The following is an 18,418-nucleotide window of genomic DNA, read 5'->3' as shown; positions in this document are numbered from 1 at the left end:
TTTCTGAGTTCAAGGCCAGCCTGGTCTACAAAGTGAGTTCCAGGACAGCCAGGGTTATACAGAGAAACCCTGTCTCGAAAAAAAAAAATTTTTTTTTTAAGTTCTCATGAGCCAGGCCCTGGGTGACATGTTTTAAAGAATATACTATCTCACTGAGTTTCCCCTAGTCCCTCAGTGAGACATTATAGCCATTTAAGCAGAAGAAACCACAGTTTACTTAAGGTCACACAAGGTAGATCCAGGAGGCCAGAGACTAGAATCCACTTCTTGACCCGTTCAGCTAATCGGTCAGGTGAGGTAGACTCTAAGGCTAGCCCTCTTGCATCTCTATCACTGTCCCTAAACGACCTGGGTCTAGCTAAGTGACTTCCAAACACTCACCCCTCCCCCAGTTTCTGGACGAAGAGGTAGCGCTTATTGTCAATGATGAGAGTTCCCCGGGAGCAGACACACAGTGCGTGGCCCATAACGTCTCAGTCATCCTCTTCAAGGATGGTCTTCCATCCAGGGAGAGTGGGCTCTTCCAGGCGATGGAGTGGGGTCCCGGCGGGTCATGCTGGAAGGAGAACAGCCAAGTCGCGGGTCAACAACAACCCAGACAGCCACGGAGGTACCAGCCAGGAGAGCTCAGGCTCACCTCCGAGAACCCATATTCACGTCTAAAGAAAACTGGCCCTGGCGACTCCAGCGCTAAGAAGGCTGAGTTCTGGCACCCCAAAGCCTCAGGCCACGCTGCGTCTTACCAGGCCGCTTCTTTCAACCCCGGCCCACCTTCGGCCAGCTCCAGCTCTCGCACCCGTCAGGCATGGGGTGGCGGCGCAGGAGGTGCAGGACTCGAGCCCACCTCTAGCCGAGTCCACCCTCCGTCGCTCGGGTCTGCCGCTACAAACTCCACACCGACCAGGCTCCGGCCTGTGCGAAGGGCCAGGAACCGGAAGCCACGGTGACATCATCAATCCGCGTCGAAGTAACGGCCCGCTGTATCCTAGCAACAAGAGGCGGCAAGAGGATGTGGGGACCCGGAAGTGAGAGGCCGGGGCCGGGCTAGACCTGGGGTGGATTGGTTCCAATATCTCGCCGAGGGCTCCCACTTGGCCCTCAGTAAGAGGGCTCCCACTTGGCCCTCAGTAAGGGTCAAGACGCAGGGACTTGTACCAAAGAGGAGCAAAGCAGGGCTCTGCCCGAGGCCCCTAGGACCTCCTTCTCCCAATGTCGGAGGTAGGAGGCCTTATAGCTCCCGCGCGCTGGAGTTAGAAAGTAGCTTACTAGCCGGGCGTGGTGGCGCACGCCTTTAATCCCAGCACTTGGGAGGCAGAGGCAGGCGGATTTCTGAGTTCGAGGCCAGCCTGGTCTACAAAGTGAGTTCCAGGACAGCCAGAGCTACACAGAGAAACCCTGTCTCCACCCCACCCCCCCACCCCCCCAAAAAAAAGAAAAGAAAAGAAAAGAAAGTGGCTTACTACAATCTAGGAGGAGGGACCAGAGAAGGGCGGGTGCTGACCCTTAGATGCCAGGAGGTCTGACCCCTTAACACCTCTCAGGGGTCTAACCTGTATTCCACTGCCTTGGCTAGTGTCTGAGTGTGCCCTTGAACTTGAGAGCGCCAGTTTCTAAACCTGGTTCTAACAGTCTCCTAGCTGTGTGACCTCCTGCAAGTTATTTAGTCTTTCAGATCCTCGCTTTTTACCAACTGTAAGACAGTACCTACGGCTAAGTGTTGTGAGTTATGAGGCCAAACTGACTAGTTCCAATCCCAGCTCTACTGAACTAGTTGTGACTTTGGACAGCTACTTAATATTTCCAACCTTCATTTTCCTCGTGTCTAAGATGAGAATGAGTTTTCTCATTTCATGGGTTGTTTCAAAATTAAATGAGACGTCTTTCATACAATTTTTGAAACATAGCCTTCAATGTGTGTCAATAAACAGAAATAATAGTATTTTCTACGCTGATCCTCAGATCTACAGCTGTGCAGGCAGGAGAAGTGGAAAATTATAGACTTCTAAGCCTATGAACTATGCAGTTTGTTTCACATCTCTTGCCTAGACAGGCAGGATATATTGGAAAAGGGTGTACCTCCAAAAAAGAGTGACCAGGACAGGCTTCTTGTAACCCCTTTCCACAGTCATGACCGCTGTGAAGATTTTTGTAGGTTTTCCACCGTTTCTGAATCCGTTTTAACCTTACTGCTACCATGCATATAGATTTAACCTGCTATGTACCGGATCCTTTGCTAGTCATGAAGATTTAAGACGCCCTATCAGCCCTCTTCAGTTTAGAAGAGCGGGCTTGTTAAAGCACAGACTCTAATTCTAGAGGTCAGGGGTAGGACCCGAGATTTTGCGTTTCTAACAAGCTCCCAGGTGATGCTAATGGAGCTGATTCGGGTTCAACACTTTGAGAAGTAATATTTTACAAACTAGTGGACGTTGGATGGCTACAGGCAAAGTCCGGGTTAACGGCCTGAAAAGTTGAGGTGATCTCCGCCCCTTTGCTTGATGTCGGATTCCCTCCCAGGAATCCGACACGTGACGGGTGGGAAAGCCCTCACTGGATAGAAGAACTTTGTAAGCTCAGAAGATGCCACCCGACCTGCCTTCCCTGCTGCTGCGGCTTGTGATCCTGCTGCTGCTGTCCCAGGTAAACGGAGAGGGTCGGACGGTCTGCCTGGGTGTGGCGAGAGGAAAACAGATCCCGCAGTGGAGAAATGGTTAACTACCGACAAGGCAGACACTGATCCTTACTCCAGACCTCTCCTGAGCCAGGCTTTCGCCCTTGCAGGCAGAAGCTCGCTCCTTCGTAGTGGATCGGGAACATGACAGATTCCTCCTGGATGGGGTCCCTTTCCGCTACGTTTCTGGCAGCCTGCACTACTTTCGAGTACCGCGGGTCCTTTGGGCTGACCGGCTTCTCAAGATGCAGTTGAGCGGCCTCAACGCTGTGCAGTTGTAAGAAGTGCTCGCGAGAGCTTTGTGGAAGCGAGGTTTCCTCTTCCTTAGAATGGGGTTCCCCAGGAAAACTGACTTGGGTTTGAAAGGGTTTGAATTCCAGGACTCCTCAGGCAAGGGTGAGAAAGGATGGCTCAGAACCTCTTTCTAGCTGCTTCTCTGCAAGTTCTGAGTCTCCTAGGGAACCTCTGGGTCTTGTTAACATCTTCCTTTTTCAGTTATGTGCCCTGGAACTACCATGAGCCAGAGCCTGGGATCTATAACTTTAATGGCAGCCGGGACCTCATTGCCTTCCTGAATGAGGCAGCTAAAGTGAACCTGTTGGTTATTCTGAGACCAGGACCTTACATCTGTGCAGAGTGGGAGATGGTGAGTTAGTTGGGAGAAAGGCAGAACCAAAGGTGAAGTTCCTGTGAGTTTCAACTCCGTTCTGCCCACACTCTAGGGGCCATTTCCAGCCCTATACTCAACTTCCGCCATTCTTGCCTCCCACTTTACTGCAGACAAAACCTGTCTGTAGCTCAAGAGGTGGCTTATCCTGTAATCCCAGAATTTAGGAGGTTGAGACAGTTAAGACTGAAGCTAGCCTGGGCTACAGGGTGAAACCCTGTGTCAAAACAACCCCCCAACCACACCTGCTCATGTGTTGTCTTTATGTTTTTCTTAAGGGAGGTCTCCCCTCTTGGTTGCTTCGAAACCCTAATATTCATCTGAGAACCTCAGATCCTGGTGAGTCGAGACAACAGATTTGAATACCTGAACAAGAGGCTATCCCTTACTTAGAGGTCATACATATATTCTTTCCTTCATGTCTGGCAGGATGCTAGAAACTGGGAACCCAGAGAACTGGTCCCTGTGCAGAGTAAAATGTACAGTAGTGTGAGTTGCAGAGGAGGCTGTGGTGCACACCTATAATCCCAGCACTTATAAGGTGGAGACGGGAGGATCAGGAGTTCAAGACTATCCTCTTCTATGTAGGAAGTTGGAAGCCAGCCTGGGCTACAAGAGACCTTGTATCACATTAAAGGAAAAAAGAGAGTGAGAGAAATAGAGACAGTTGTTTTTCAAAACTATAAATAAGATCATATACTGTGACTATACTGTACAAAAACCATATGAATAAGGAGTTGAAATAATTAATAATAAGAAGTATTGCCGGGCATGGTGGCACACGCCTTTAATCCCAGTACTTGGGAGGCAGAGGCAGGCGGATTTCTGAGTTCAAGACCAGCCTGGTCTACAAAGTGATTTCCAGGACAGCCAGGGCTACACAGAGAAACCCTGTCTCAAAAAAACAAACAAACAAAAAAAAGTATTGAGGGTAGAGAGTAGTGAGAAGAGACTCTCTGAGAAGGTAACATTTTAGTTGGCTTCTGTGGAAGAGAAAGCACTGATCAAATGAAAAATGTGGCTGAGTGGTGCATTCCTAGGATGGATGGGAAGAAACATGACAGATAGAGGCAAATAGTCAGGGAGGCAGGACTGTGCCAGGGAGCTCCCACTAAGGTAATTAAGCAAATGGCAGAGGCCCTTGCAGTCCTGTGATGGAGTTTTGTGATTATTCCAATCATAGTAGAAAACCACTGGAAAATTTCCCCAGAAATATGCCACAACTGGATTTGCTTTAATCTTATTTCAACCTGGATGCAAATGGGCTAAAGACAGCAAGAGTGAGGAAGTGAATGGAGATTCTTACGGTAGATGAGTGATGATGATGGTACAGTGATGGTAGTGGAAGTGGGAGAAGAGGCAGACCTAAGAGATGGCTTGGGGTCGAAGAGTAACAAGACTTGTGGACATATTTTTATTGGATGAGAGGGCCAGGTGGGGGCCACTGGTAGGAAAAGAAAGGAATCAATTTTTTTTTTTTTTTTTTTTTTTTGGTTTTTTGAGACAGGGTTTCTCTGTGTAGCCCTGGCTGTCCTGGAACTCACTCTGTAGACCAGGCTGGCCTCGAACTCAGAAATCTGCCTGCCTCTGCCTCCCGAGTGCTGGGATTAAAGGCGTGCACCACCAGACCCAGCTAGGAATCAATTTTCTGACCAGTCAAGACCAGTTATTGAGGAGAATGGGGAAGGCTGGAGGTGCAGATGACTGGGCAGTCCATTTAAAATGTAAAGGTTAACAGAGTCCCAACATGCAACCTGTTTTGTTCAAGTGACCTCCAAAGTTGCCAGCTTTACTGTGATCTAGCAGACCTCACCACTCTTGACTAGTCAGCAGCCCTGGGCACCGACTGGCCACCCTGTCTTTGAAATACATTCTTCTAGGCCAAGCATGGTGGTACATGCCTGAAATGCCAACACTAGGGAAAGTGAGGCAAGGTGGTCCAGAGTTCAGGGCAGCCTGGTCTACACAGTGAACTATCTCAGGAAACAAAACACAAAGCTCACCCTTTCTTTAATGATGCTTCACTTGTCTGGCCCGGGCCTCACAAGGTTTCTGACCATTCAGACACATTTGTTTCCCCATTTCCCATTCCTCTAAGGGCTGGACAGTCCCAGGGCTCTGTCCTTGGATTTAACTCTTTCCTAATTTTCTTCTCTAGGTTATTTCATCCATTGGTGTGGTAGATTTAACCTCTGTTGACCCCAAATATGTGTCTTTCTCCTAGGACCTTTCCTGTGGCTTCTCCACACATATTAACTCCTATGCCCCTATTTAGACAAATAAAATGTGTAATGATATAACAGAAACCAAGATTCTGGTACAGTCTTTCAAAGCAGCTACTTGTTTCTAGAGTTTCCCCATCTCAGCACTGTAAACACTGCAGTGTAACCCTTCACACCTCTCCTGTCACTCCACACTCTCTTTCCTGTCACCCTACGTTCAGTCCATCAGAAAATCCTGTCAGTGTGACTCTCAACAACATTGAATTTAACTATTTCCAGTCACTTCTGATGACACGTACTGGTGTGAACCTCCCCTTGCCGCCATCTCAACAGCATCTCTTGGCTCTTCCTAGTTGGCCTGTCTTCCCATCCAGTCTGTTCTTAGAATAGCACCTAGTGGGCTTCTAGGAAAACAGCTTAAACACCCATCTCGGGCCAAGTCATCCCTCCCTAATAAACCACATACTCGGCCTCCTGGCCCTAGGCCTGGCCTCCAGTATCTGCTGCTGCCTGCTTTCTTGGCCCCAGCCGTACTGCCCTCATTGCTCTTCGTCATACTTAAGCACCACATGCAAATGCCTCAGTGTCAAAGGCATTTGCATGTGGTGCTTCCGCAGAAATCTCCTTTGATAATAACTTCCAGCCACCATCTAAATTTTAATCATTCCATACTAAGCCTATTTTATGCCTCCTTTCCTGCCTTGTTTTCTTGTCCCTAACACACTGTGTAGTTTTTCTCATCTATTTATTGTCTGTGTCCACTCACGAAGGGACCCATAAAGCCGGGATCCTTTCTGCTCGTCGCTCCTTCTGTCCACCTAGGACAGTGCTTGAAGCAGAGTCACCCATGCATATGTTGAGTGCATAAAAGTGGTATCATATGTGCTTGGATGGGTCTCTTTTGTGTAAAACATAAGAATAAAAATAATTAAATGGGTTAAAATTTTAAAAAAAAAAAAAAAACAAGCTGGGCATGGCGGTATATCCCTTTAATGGGCTCGGGTAGTAGAGGCAAGCAAATTTCTGTGAGTTTGAGGCCATCCTGGTATACATAGGAAATTCTAGGCCAGTCAGGGCTACCTTTTGAACCTGCCCCCCCCCCCAAACAAAAAAGAAATAATACTTATGAGATGCAGGCAAAACTACTTGCTTCCAAACCTAGCAACCTGAGTTTGGTGCCCTTGAATTCCTGTGGCGAAGGGAGAGAACCAACTTCTGACAGTTGTCTTCTGACCTCTACAAGTGTGTCATGGCTTGAATGCACAGACACACTAAATAAATGTAATGTACACACTAAATAAATGTAATTTAAAACTTTTTTTAAAGAATTTAAAAATGAGCCAGGTATGCCTTTGATCCCAGTACTCAGGAGAAGAGATCTCTGCAAGTTTGAGGCCAGCCTAGTGTACAGAGCAAGTCCAGGACATCTAGGGCTAACAAACAATTCAAAAATGGTCAGAAGGTGGTGGCACACACTTTTAATCCTAGCACTCTGGAGGCAGAGGCAACTGGATCTCTTGAGTTCCGGGTCAGCCTGATCTACAGCAATTTCCAAGACAGCCAGGGATACAAGGAGAAACCCAGTCTCAAAAACAGAAACAAAAAAATAATTTAAAAATATTCTTTAAAATACCTTTCACCAGAGGTCTCCCCAGAGGCTGCTGTTTCCGAAGCTCTGTCCTCTGGTGGACAGTGGCGCTTCAACAGCACTGGATCCTGGCTTTGGTGCAACAATTAAAGACAAAAATACAAATACTTTTTGTAAAGCTCTTCAAAGAGCCCAAGTGAAGTGAGACTGTGTAACAAAAGGATTCATTCTTATCAACAGGGGACAACAGATAAGAATGTTGTTTGTTTGGGACAGGTTCTCCCGTAGTCCAGGCTTAGAATTCCTATTCCTCCTGTGCTGGGAGGGGCTTTCTAAAGAAAGTTAAGATTTAGTCTTGTGCAACCTTTAGTCCTAGCCCTAGGAAGTTGAGGTGGGCAGATCTCTGAGTTCAAGGACAGTCTGATTTACATAGTAAGTTCCTAGACAGTCAGGTTTCATAGGAAAACCTTGTCTGGAAAAAAAAAAAAAAAAAAAAAAGAGTCTAGGCGTGAGAGAAAATGCCTGTCACTCTGCCTGGTGACCTGAATTCGTTGTTTGAGACCCTGATGGTGGAAGGAGACAACTGACTCCTAACAGTTGCCGTTCACATGAGCTATGACACATACATTTATTCACACACACACACCAGCATTGCTCTCAACGACACTGCATTTAACTACTCTGCTTATCCCCACTGCTCTCTGCTGGTCCAAACCACTCCTCGGCTGACATATGTGTATAAATAAATGAGTAAGTAAATAAATGTAATTTAAGATCATGAGCATGAAGAATTGAGGCATAAGTTAGCATCAACTAGGGAAAGGAGGATGGGAGGAAAAGTCAGGCAAAGGATATAACACGCATGAAGTCATTGAAGGATTCTAAAAGGAATAAATAGGAGTTGAGAATTTAAGGCATAAAATTGCATGGACTGATTCTATACAGGTCAAACATCACTTTCCTGTTAAATTTAACAGTACTCTTAGGTGCAAACTGATTATATAATAACTCCATATAATGTGTTTAGCCTTTTGCATAGATGGAGTCTTAGGAAACACCACTCTGCTGTTTCCTGTGCTGAGAGTTTCCTCTAAGAGTCACTACTCCTGAGGCTGGAGCAATGGCTCAGCACATCAGAGCACTGACTGCTCTTATGGAGGACCCAGGTTTGGTTTCCAGCACCCATTGTGGTGGCTCATCACTGTAACTTCAGTTTCAGAGGACCCAAGCCCATTTTCTGACCTCTGCAGTCACCAAGTACTTGATACGAAGACATATATGCAGGCAAAAATACTCATACACAAATAAATAAGTAAATTAAATAAATAAATAAATAAATAAATAAATAAATAAATAAATAAATAAATAAATACTTTGGAGTCGCTGCTCTCTTGATTTAGTTGTGAGCCAGGGAAAAGGATGCTACAGCCCAGACTTAGCACTGAGGTTGCTATCAGGGATGCTGTGGTACGTGGTGGGAGTGAGACCTTGAAAGTTGTGGCCCCTAATAAGCAGAACACACTGCTCCTTCCTTTAGCCTTCCTTGAAGCTGTGGACTCCTGGTTCAAGGTCTTGCTGCCAAAGATATATCCATTTCTCTACCACAATGGGGGCAACATCATTAGCATTCAGGTATGACTGGGAAGTGGGCTGGCCACGAGACGTAAGTACACACTGTTCTTAATCTCTCTGTCTCATAGTGGGGCTCCTCTTTTCCTTGTCCCTGGCAGGTGGAGAATGAATACGGTAGCTACAAGGCCTGTGACTTCAAGTATATGAGACACTTGGCTGGCCTCTTCCGTGCATTACTAGGAGACAAGATCTTGCTCTTCACCACAGATGGGCCTCAAGGACTCAGATGTGGTTCCCTTCAGGGACTCTATACCACTATAGATTTTGGCCCAGGTCTCTTAAACAAGGGTTGGGTGTGGAGCCTGGGACACAGGCACCTCCTCTGTGATATTTTTGTTTGTTTGTTTGTTAGTTTTTTTAATACTTTTTTTTCCTCCTTTTGCAGCTGACAACGTGACCAGAATCTTTTCTCTGCTTCGGGAGTATGAACCTCATGGGCCATTGGTGAGAGGCCATAGGGAAGGGGAATGAGAAAAATCATGTGGCTGGAATGGGTCCAGCTTGCTCCCACCTCATTGTAGCTCCTTTCGATTCTCCCTCTAGGTGAACTCGGAGTACTACACAGGCTGGCTGGATTACTGGGGCCAAAATCACTCCACACGGTCCAGTCCAGCTGTAGCCCAAGGACTAGAAAAAATGCTCAAGTTGGGAGCCAGTGTGAACATGTAACTGGAGACACAATATGTTCTTGGGAGCTGGGGTTTTAAAGTTAAGATTTCATAGGTCAAATTTTGCCTTTTCTCCCCACTCACCCCCCACTTTAGGTATATGTTCCACGGAGGTACCAACTTTGGATACTGGAATGGTGAGTATCAATTCCCTTTGGTGGAAGCAGGGAGGAAACAAGGAATCAGAATCTTGGGCTGGATAGATTAGGATATGTAGAAGCTGTGTGTGACGACCACTTCCCCTCTAATGACAAGATTTTCTGCACAAGGCTCTGTGCTTAGTGCCCATCACCTAAGATGATGTTGAATTAATTAAATTACTTTAACCCAGGTGCTGACGAGAAGGGACACTTCCTTCCAATTACTACCAGCTACGACTATGATGCACCCATATCTGAAGCAGGGGACCCTACACCTAAGCTTTTTGCAATTCGAAATGTCATCAGCAAGGTGCCCTTTTATTAATTGGGAGAAGGGAGTGGGCCAATATTGTACAGGAGCCCTACACACTGGTAGTGTTGTCTGGGAAGCAGAGCCCACTTCGCATTCCATGAAGCAGTTCCCACTCATATAGAACCATCTGGGGAATTCCACATGTGAAAAATTATAGGGTCTTCATGGCTCCCTGCAGCCCATCTCTGGGTTCCAGGTCAAGAACCTTCTTTTAGAGACTTGGATTGTTTTGGTTTTCCTATGACTACTGAGAGAATTTGGGCTCAGTTCCAGGAAATTCCCTTGGGACCTTTACCTCCCCCCAGCCCCAAGATGAAGCTCGGACCTTTGACTATGAGCTTGGTAAGTTTCTCCCCATCTTTTCTGATTTTACGCTGTTGTTTTCTGAGCCAGTGACCTTGAGCAGCCCAGTTCAGAACTTTAACAGTTTGGTTGCCTTTGTCCTCACAGGATGGGAATTTGCTGTCCTTCCTAGACTTTCTCTGCCCGCAAGGCCCCGTCCATTCAGTTTTGCCATTGACCTTTGAGGCTGTTAAACTGGTAAGATATAAACTCTTCTCTGATGGGAATGGAAGGCTCCTTCAACTGTCACAGCCAAAGTCCCTTTGGTTACTAATCTTCCTTACAGTGCTCCTCCTCATCACCATTTCATCTTAAGTCCTCATCCTTCTGTATCTAGGACCATGGCTTTATGTTGTACAGGACCTATCTGACTTATCCTGTTTTAGAACCAACACCATTCTGGGTGCCAAATAATGGAGTTCATGACCGTGCCTATGTGATGGTAGATGGGGTAAGAACCTACTTCCCAACTGTTATGCTTTCAATCTCATCCCTTCCCTAAGCACCCTTCAGCTTTAACGTTAACCCACCCCCATCCCTTCCCCATCTGTCTGCCCAGGTTATAAGCCGGGATTCAGGGAGAATGTGATTAAGTGTTTTAACTAGGGACATGGTGGGGCATACCTGCATTCCCAACACTAAGTAGTGTGAAGCAAGGCGATCACAAGCCTGGGCTGTATAGTGAGTTTTCACAGTCTGGACATAGACTCTGTCTCAGAGAGAGAGAGAGAGAGAGAGAGAGAGAGAGAGAGAGAGAGNNGAGGGAGGGAGGGAGAGAGAGAATATGAATATGAGAATCAGAGGAATGGTAGACATCAACACAGTGATTATATTCTCCTTGTCCTCCAAATAAAGTGTTCTAATGTGATTCACTGTGTAGTGGCCAAGAACTAGACACTGTGCCCTTTTACCAGAGTCTATCTCTTATCCACAGGTACTGAAGGGCGTCCTGGAGCGGAGTTTGAAACAAGAACTGTATTTGACTGGGACCGTAGGGACCAGGCTGGATATATTGCTAGAGAATATGGGGAGGCTCAGTTTTGGGTCTAACCACAGTGACTTCAAGGTGAGCTAGGTTTGTCTCTTCTTCACCAGGACCCTTCTTAACCAACTCTCTTGGGGAACAGGGCCTAGTGGAAGAAATCTGCCTTTAGGTGTAGGCACAGAATGGTGCTTGAGGACATGGACATGGCCAGTTACATTCCAGGGCTTGATGGGGCCAGTGTGGCCCTGACTCAGTGACTTCTCACTTGCTTCTCCACAGGGCCTGTTAGAACCACCACTGCTGGGGCAGACCATCCTCACTGAGTGGATGATGTTCCCTCTCAAGGTAGATAAGCTTGTAAAATGGTGGTTCCCCCTGCAGCTGATGGAAAGAGCCCTGCCTCAAGCTTCCTCTGTCCCTGCCTTCTATTCTGCAAAGTTTCCAGTTTTCGGCTTACTTGGGGACACATTTCTCTATCTACCTGGATGGACCAAGGTATTGCTAATGGTGGTAGAAGGAATTGTGGGGGGCACATTATAAGAATACCAAACAGGAAATACAAATTGCAATTCTGATTAGAAAGCTGAAAGGGGGCGACTCCACCCTGGAGAGCTGACCCTTTGTTTTCCACTCCACCCCTTCCCCCAGGGCCAAGTGTGGATCAATGGTTTTAACTTGGGCCGGTACTGGACAATGCGGGGTCCACAACAGACCCTATATGTGCCAAGACTGCTGCTGTTTGATAGATCAATCAACAAAATCACATTGCTCGAGCTAGAAAATGTGCCTCATAACCCCCAAATCCAGTTTTTGGATAAGCCCATCCTCAATAGCACTTTGCATTGGGGGTATAACTATCTTCTCTCAGAAACACAAGGTTCCTTTGAACCAATGGAGTTAAGTGGGCACTGAAAGAAAGATGACCCTGGAGTCTGAGACACAGGGCAGCATCCTTTGGTGATGGCCATAGTGACCATAAAGAATCAAAGGCTACACTCCCTCTGACTGTAAGTACACACACAGTTTTCTTGCCAAACTTTATTATGATTAAAATTCCAAAGACAGTACTGGCTCCACACACCTTCGTGGCCCTGTCTTTGTCTTTGCCCTGATTCCTGAGTGTCCTTCACTGCCCATCTTCCAAATGTCAAGCTTCATGAGGAGGAAGAGAGCTCTAGGTCTGGATGTGTCCTCTTGGGACCCAGAGTTGGCCCCAGGTGCTGTAAGAAATCAAGATGAAGGTCTCCCCGCCTGACTGCGATGGTCTCGAAGGCAACGTGTGGAGCAGAAAGAGAAGTCGAGGTAGTGAAAGGGAACGAGGCCTTGGAGGGACACTCCACAACTCCAGCAGCGTCTGAACAAAAGGAAGGAAAATGATTGGACAGGTACTCCACAAACTTCCCCATCTAAGCGTTGCCCAGCCCTTAAAGGTCTCAGGGAACCTCAAGTCCCCTCTGCCACCCTTCTGAACACCATGAAGGCACTCATTCCCCTTACCCCAGATGGTCCTTTAACATAGGAGTCCACCCTTCTACTCATCCCCTGCCCCCATACCCAGCAGTGGCAACTGCAGAGTCAGGAACTGGAGGGCTAGGGGCTCCCAGCTGGGCAGCAAGTCGGCGCTCTGCAGCCAGAGCTCTCTGCAAAACAGAACCAGCCGATGTTGCAGACAAACGTCCCGGAGAGATGAACAGTGCACTCAGGGAATAATGGCTGTCTGGGGAGGAAGGTAGGCGCTTATGGAAACCCAGCAGTGCAAGATTCTGTAGCCTACCTTCTCCCTGTCACTGAGAGCTGCGAACCGCCGTCGCTCCTCTTGCTCCTGTTCTTCCTGTGCCCTCTGCTCCCGCTGCTGTTGCTCCCGCTGCCGGCGAGCTGCCTTTTGCTCTTTTTTCCTTGTAGCCTGCCGGGCCTCCATTTCTTGAGTCAATGGCCCTGGTACCTGGAAGATTTCACAGAGATATTATAAAACTACAAGGAAGCAGAAAGGACCTATGAGGATCTCTGACGGCCTCTGCTCTGTAGCTCCTTTTCCAGCTCACCCGAGCCTTGTTGTAATCATAGGCATCAAGATTCTTCTCCATGAACCTCCGGAATTCATTACGCGTTGATTTGTCAGCTGCTACAGTATAAGGTGGCCGAGCCCTAGAGTCCCTAAGGACAAAAACCCAAAACCAAGTTTAACTTGCCTCCTGCTTGTCCCAAGGAAATAGTATCAAGAGCCAGCATGAGCTACGGCATTAGGTTCTCTCTACCTAAATGGGGTCGGGAAGGAGATACTCACAGCACAGTGGGATCAGCACCTGCTTCCAACAGCAAACGAACTACTAAGCCTCTTCCAGCTGCAGCTGCTGCATGCAGGAGAGTAAAGCCACCAGAGCCCAAAGGGGCATTGAGCAGGGACTTAACTCCAGGGCCTACAAGCCCACTGGCTAGCTGCAGCTTTAGCACCTCAACTTCCCCAGCACGACAAGAAGCTAGAAGCATGTCCCAGAACTCTGGTTGACATGGGGCTTTGGCCTCATAGACCGAAGTGTCCAATGGGGTTTCAACCTCTTGGGTTGGCCGTGAGAACGGCTCATCTTGAGGTTCCTGAGGAAGAGGCCCATGTGCCCCACACTGCTGCTCTTGACTTCTCTCCTTCTTCCTCCTCTTCCTCCTCTTCCGCTTGGGCAGTACTTCAAATTCACGAAGATCCAGGGTCCCCAGGGTCAATTCTACTAGCTCCAACTCTACTTCGGAGTCATCTTCTTCCTGAGACTCTGAACCTAGAAAAAGATATGATCTTAGATCTATCTAAGGAACAGGGAGAGGGTAAAGATGTGTGCGTCCTCAAATGGGTTTACATTTATAAAAAGATGCTCCAGATGATCCTGACATGAAGTGTTTTTATTCTAGCCCTGGACTCTCCCAGTGAACAGGACAGGACAGAGTAGAGGAAAGCGCCAGCGCAGTGGCCCACACCTTTAGTCCCAGCCCTTGGGAGGCAGAGGCAGATGGATCTCTAAGAGATTAAGGCCAGCCTGGCTTATCTGGCTGAATTCCAAGACAGCTAGAGCTATATAGTGAGTTCTGCCTAAAAAAACGAATCAAAACCACCACCACAACAAAAAAGAAGACAAAAGCAATCAAAACAAACAAGAAAACCAAAAAAGTAGAGGAAAACAAAGCTTAGCCCCAAGCAGAGCACCCAGTCAAACACCACACTCCCTCCATGCTAAGTACCAGGAATGTTATCTATGAGCAGTTCTAAGATTTGGCAAGTCAATGATCATGTCTCACTTGATATGTGGTAGCACATACCAGTAATCCCAGCATTTGGGAACTGGAGGCAAAAGGACAGTGAGTTTGAGATCAACCTGGGCTACAGAGAGCTCCCGGTCAGCCTGGGCTAGACAACCAAGACCCTGCCTCGAAGAGAAAGCAGCCTGGTGTATAGGCTCATGTGCAATCCCAGCATTTGGGTGGCCGAGGCAGGAAGACTGCCATGACTTCAAGGCCAGTGTGGGTGCTACACAGGGAGTTCTAGACCAACCTGGGCTGAAGTGAGACACTCTCAAAACAACACAAGAAAAACCTGCTTGCTTTTTACAGCACACCTTAGCTTTATAAACAGATGCTCACAGGGGTGAGTGGATGGATGGATGGATGGCTGTGGGTATAGTTTAAGGGTCACCTAGAAACCTTTCGATGAGAGTTATGAGAACTAGCCACTGCATTTTCAAGGCAGATAAATTTTACAATCACCAGATGGTGCTCAAACCTTGTTTGAGTGGTTCTTCATCCTGCCCAAGTGGCTTATTTACATCCCTGGGGACCTTTGTTTTTTCTTTCTCAGTATCCTTTTTCCTTTCTTCTCTCACTGGTTTCCAGTGTGTCTCAGGAGAGTGAAATCTGACCATTTCTCGAGGGTCTTCATCTGCCATGAAAAAAACAAAACAAAACAAACAAAACAAAAACCTTTCTCAATTTTAGGTGTAAAGAAACTGACTCAGGTCAGTTGGGCCACAGTCCACCAGCTGGAAAACCCCATGGATACACAGGTCTGTGTATGAGTCCCAAGACCTAGAATAACTCACCATACACCTGCAAGGTGGTCAGCTTATGGAGTACGCGCTGAAGCTCTCCAAAAGTGGGTCTGCGGGTGGTGAGAGGGATATCCCAAAGTCGGGGATCATCCCTTTGTAGGGGTGCCCCTTGGCCTCCAAAGAACAAGGACCGGCCAGAACGTGGGGCTCGGAGCAATACTATTTCTGCCTCCCCTAGCGCCTTGGACCAGATTGGCCCCGCCAGCAGGTCACGAACATCCTAAAGAGAGTAACTCCACTTAGCACAGCTTCATCTGCTGTTTTAAAAAAATCTCCAAACCAACAATGGCCCTGTGATCATATGAAGGGAGGGGAAGATAGAGAGAGAAAGAATGAGAGACTGTTTCTAGAAATTCCTATTCTATTTTCTACCCAGAAAACTAGAAAAACATGAGATGAGTGGACTACCAGATCTGTGAGGCCCAACTCACCTTATAGAGCATGGCTTCATTGTAACGCCTCAAGTTGGCTCCAGCAGAGCGGGATGCCCTACCCTGGGCATCCTGAAGCCCCTGGGCTGTGCCCCGCTTGGCCCGTACAGTGTAACGGTGAAAGGTTTTGTGCGCCACCACTTCTCTTCTGTAGACAGCACAGACTCAGTACTGTAGACCCAGCAGTACTCCCAGGTCAGTGGGGTCCACCCTTAACCCATGCAGCACCCTCTCACCCTTGAAAAATGGCACCAGCAAAATGTCCAGCCGCAGCCATGAGCACCACATAGTGTCTGGGACCTCCATTCTGTAGGTTTTGTAGCAGCAACTCTGCCTTTTCTGGGGGAATCTAGATGACACATCAACAAACATTCCACATGCTGCATGCATTGAAAACAAGAAACCAAGTGTTATATTGAATTATCTCATTTATTACAACCATCTTGCCCTCATTTCCATTTTACAAAGGATACTCATGGCTTCAAGAGGTAGTAATGGAAGATGGGAATGATATAATCACAATTTAGACTTAAATCACTTGACCCATTCAAGATTCTGGCCAGTTCAATTCAAGATTATGCTGTCAGATACGATATAGCCTTACCCAAAAGGAAGAAAATAGGACCTAAATTGGCTGAAGAAAACCTAGTATACAAAAGCTGGGAGTGAGCACACAGTCTGGACTGTTACTTGCCTGGTGAGGGCCTAGGACACAACGATAGGCATAAAGAAACTGGCCCTGGGCGTTTTTGAAAAGGACCCGATGTGGGTAGAATCCAGGGGGTCGGTTAGGTTTCTCAGATTCAGCCCTCCCCTCATCCAGGGGCAGCAAGTCCTCTTCACTGCTACAGTCTGAGTCACCAGATCCCGAGATGCTGGAAAGATCCCCTGAGGACACAGATGGGCGGGCCATCCAAGTTTGACACTCCACCTTTGACCTTTCCTCAAGCCCCAAGGGGTCTTCCCCACCCCGCCCCTCCCAAGAAGGCTTTCCCGTAACAAGCACCACCCGTCCCCACCCCACCCCTGCTCCCAGACAGGCTTCCCTGTAACTAGCACAACCTGTGGAGCTTTGCAGTTCGAAGTCTGAAGCAGACAAGAGAGGCCTGTTCTTGAGACGTTGTTTTAAGTTAAAGCGATGCCAATCAAGCTTATAATGTTCTCTCTGGTATGAAGGAAAAGAGGGAGGCAAGAGAGTAGAAATATATTCCACCTTGGCTGTGTACAGTGGACAAAGCTAGTCACAGATGGATAGGAAATGTAACCCGGTCAACACTGAGGACACTAGACAATGTATGGACCTTTATTAACCGAAGGTAAATCCATGTCCACCTCCTACCCAAAATTACACTTCTGCTTCTTACATCTAACCCCATCCGCTGGCCTTTTACCTGTTCCTGGTGGTTCTGGAAGGTCTGGTCACAGGCTGAACAAAATAATTTATCTGAAATGTCCAGAGAACATGGAAATACTTTTTTCCCTGAGCTTTTATTCTCTCCTGAAAGGAAGAAAAGGGTAATTGGAATTAGAAAGGGATTATATCCAATCGACAGTGAACCTACAGTACTCAGGACTATACTGAATACCTGATAATACAGAAGAAAAACATGGCATGACCTTGCCTTCCAAGAATTTACAATCCCAGCACTTGGGAGGCAGAGGCAGGCAGATTTCTGAGTTCAAGGTCAGCCTGGTCTACAGAGTGAGTTCCAGGACAGCCAGGGCTACACAGAGAAACCCTGTCTGCCCCCCCCCAAAAGAATTTATAATCCAACAATCATGAAATAAATGATACAGTAACTATTTTGTACAATAAATACACTTGAAAAGATACATGTAAACTTAAATATTACATTTCAATTATCAAAGTGGATTGTTTAGGGAAATTTTGTAGAAAACAAATGGCAGTAAGGTTTAATCTTTTTCGCGTAGGGACTTTAAGATCCTATACATCCTAAGCATGTTCTGTACCACTGAACTGCATCCTGCCCCCAAGTCCTTTTTCAGTCTATAGAGTGCTACCCAAAACATCTGAAGAACCTTCTAACAAGGGTAAATTATAAAACTGAGCCATCAATCAGGAAAATACTTCCTGAATCCATGTTTTCCAAATCCTCAGATACACAGTTAAGGCTAACTCTATAAGTACTCCTCTTTACATCAAACTTAACTGAAGCTGGACTTGGTGATGCATCTGGGGGTTAGAGGCAGACAGATGTCTTATGAGTTAGAGGTCAGCCTGGTATATACAGTGAGTTCCAGGCCAACCAAGGCTATGCAGTAAGACCCTATCTCAAAAACAAAACAAAACACCCCCACTGATATAGATAATGGGCAGCCCCTTATTCTTAAAAGTGAACTTGTGGGTGTACATGGTGGTCTCTCTGAGTTTAAGCAAGCACACACCCAGGAAAACAAGTCCAGGGATGATCTTCTGTCACACCTTGATACCTAACCAAAACCTTACATGACTTTAGCTCCCCTCCTAGTAAGCCCTAAAATACTTCTGCCACACTGGGGATGGAATCAAGACCTACTAACGAGCTATATTCTCTAGCACCTCAAACATTCCCTCTCCCACCCCCAAACAAGGTACATTGTACAGTCCAGGCTTTTTTTTTTTTGGCAGGGTTTTTCTCTGTGTAGCTCTGGCTGTCCTGGAACTCACTCT

At 47.0% G+C, this 18,418-nt stretch overlaps 3 protein-coding genes across 9 annotated transcripts in view; 1 reads left to right on the top strand and 2 right to left on the bottom strand.

Annotated features, from left to right (window-relative positions):
• Stk16 (serine/threonine kinase 16) overlaps positions 1-940 on the bottom strand; it is a 3,412-nt gene extending 2,472 nt beyond the window's left edge. Inside the window, exons 1-2 of one of the 2 annotated variants that reach the window (XM_021197709.1) lie at positions 744-940; positions 382-556 (exon numbers count right to left, since the gene is read on the bottom strand). In XM_021197709.1, coding sequence (XP_021053368.1) covers positions 382-467 — 86 coding nt within the window. In that variant the 5' untranslated portion in view covers positions 468-556; positions 744-940. The remainder of the gene's footprint in view (positions 1-381; positions 557-743) is intronic. The other variant, XM_029539247.1, reaches the window with a different exon arrangement.
• A 110-nt stretch (positions 941-1,050) lies between these two features.
• Glb1l (galactosidase beta 1 like) lies at positions 1,051-14,099 on the top strand. 6 transcript variants are annotated; one of them, XM_029538328.1, is made up of 18 exons: positions 1,051-1,218; positions 2,518-2,640; positions 2,782-2,948; positions 3,167-3,317; positions 3,617-3,677; positions 8,686-8,780; positions 8,879-9,053; positions 9,166-9,224; positions 9,324-9,445; positions 9,545-9,585; positions 9,780-9,898; positions 10,169-10,243; positions 10,352-10,441; positions 10,581-10,694; positions 11,178-11,309; positions 11,508-11,573; positions 11,667-11,723; positions 11,877-14,099. In XM_029538328.1, exons 2-18 carry the CDS (start codon positions 2,581-2,583, stop codon positions 12,138-12,140), a joined length of 1,848 nt encoding a protein of 615 aa, XP_029394188.1. In that variant the 5' UTR covers positions 1,051-1,218; positions 2,518-2,580; the 3' UTR covers positions 12,141-14,099. The 6 variants fall into 6 exon arrangements, 2 of the variants coding, with proteins under 2 accessions (XP_029394188.1, XP_021053697.1); XR_003843858.1 differs by having other exon boundaries at positions 1,052-1,218; positions 11,508-11,723; positions 11,877-12,613; positions 13,131-14,099; XR_003843857.1 differs by having other exon boundaries at positions 1,052-1,218; positions 11,508-11,723; positions 11,877-12,613; positions 12,880-14,099.
• Ankzf1 (ankyrin repeat and zinc finger peptidyl tRNA hydrolase 1) overlaps positions 12,252-18,418 on the bottom strand; it is a 7,414-nt gene continuing 1,247 nt past the window's right edge. The window contains exons 2-13 of the mRNA XM_021198035.1: positions 17,139-17,245; positions 16,810-16,912; positions 16,442-16,635; positions 15,984-16,096; positions 15,748-15,895; positions 15,308-15,536; positions 14,992-15,147; positions 13,513-13,996; positions 13,271-13,382; positions 13,003-13,170; positions 12,783-12,868; positions 12,252-12,582 (exon numbers count right to left, since the gene is read on the bottom strand). Of these exons, the coding sequence (XP_021053694.1) occupies positions 12,459-12,582; positions 12,783-12,868; positions 13,003-13,170; positions 13,271-13,382; positions 13,513-13,996; positions 14,992-15,147; positions 15,308-15,536; positions 15,748-15,895; positions 15,984-16,096; positions 16,442-16,635; positions 16,810-16,912; positions 17,139-17,245 (2,024 nt within the window). The 3' untranslated portion in view covers positions 12,252-12,458. The remainder of the gene's footprint in view (positions 12,583-12,782; positions 12,869-13,002; positions 13,171-13,270; positions 13,383-13,512; positions 13,997-14,991; positions 15,148-15,307; positions 15,537-15,747; positions 15,896-15,983; positions 16,097-16,441; positions 16,636-16,809; positions 16,913-17,138; positions 17,246-18,418) is intronic.

This window comes from Mus pahari, chromosome 5 (assembly GCF_900095145.1).
Source record: "Mus pahari chromosome 5, PAHARI_EIJ_v1.1, whole genome shotgun sequence".
Classification (NCBI taxonomy): domain Eukaryota; kingdom Metazoa; phylum Chordata; class Mammalia; order Rodentia; family Muridae; genus Mus; species Mus pahari.
Note: the sequence above shows the minus strand (reverse complement) of the source record. Positions and strands in the feature narration are given on the sequence as shown.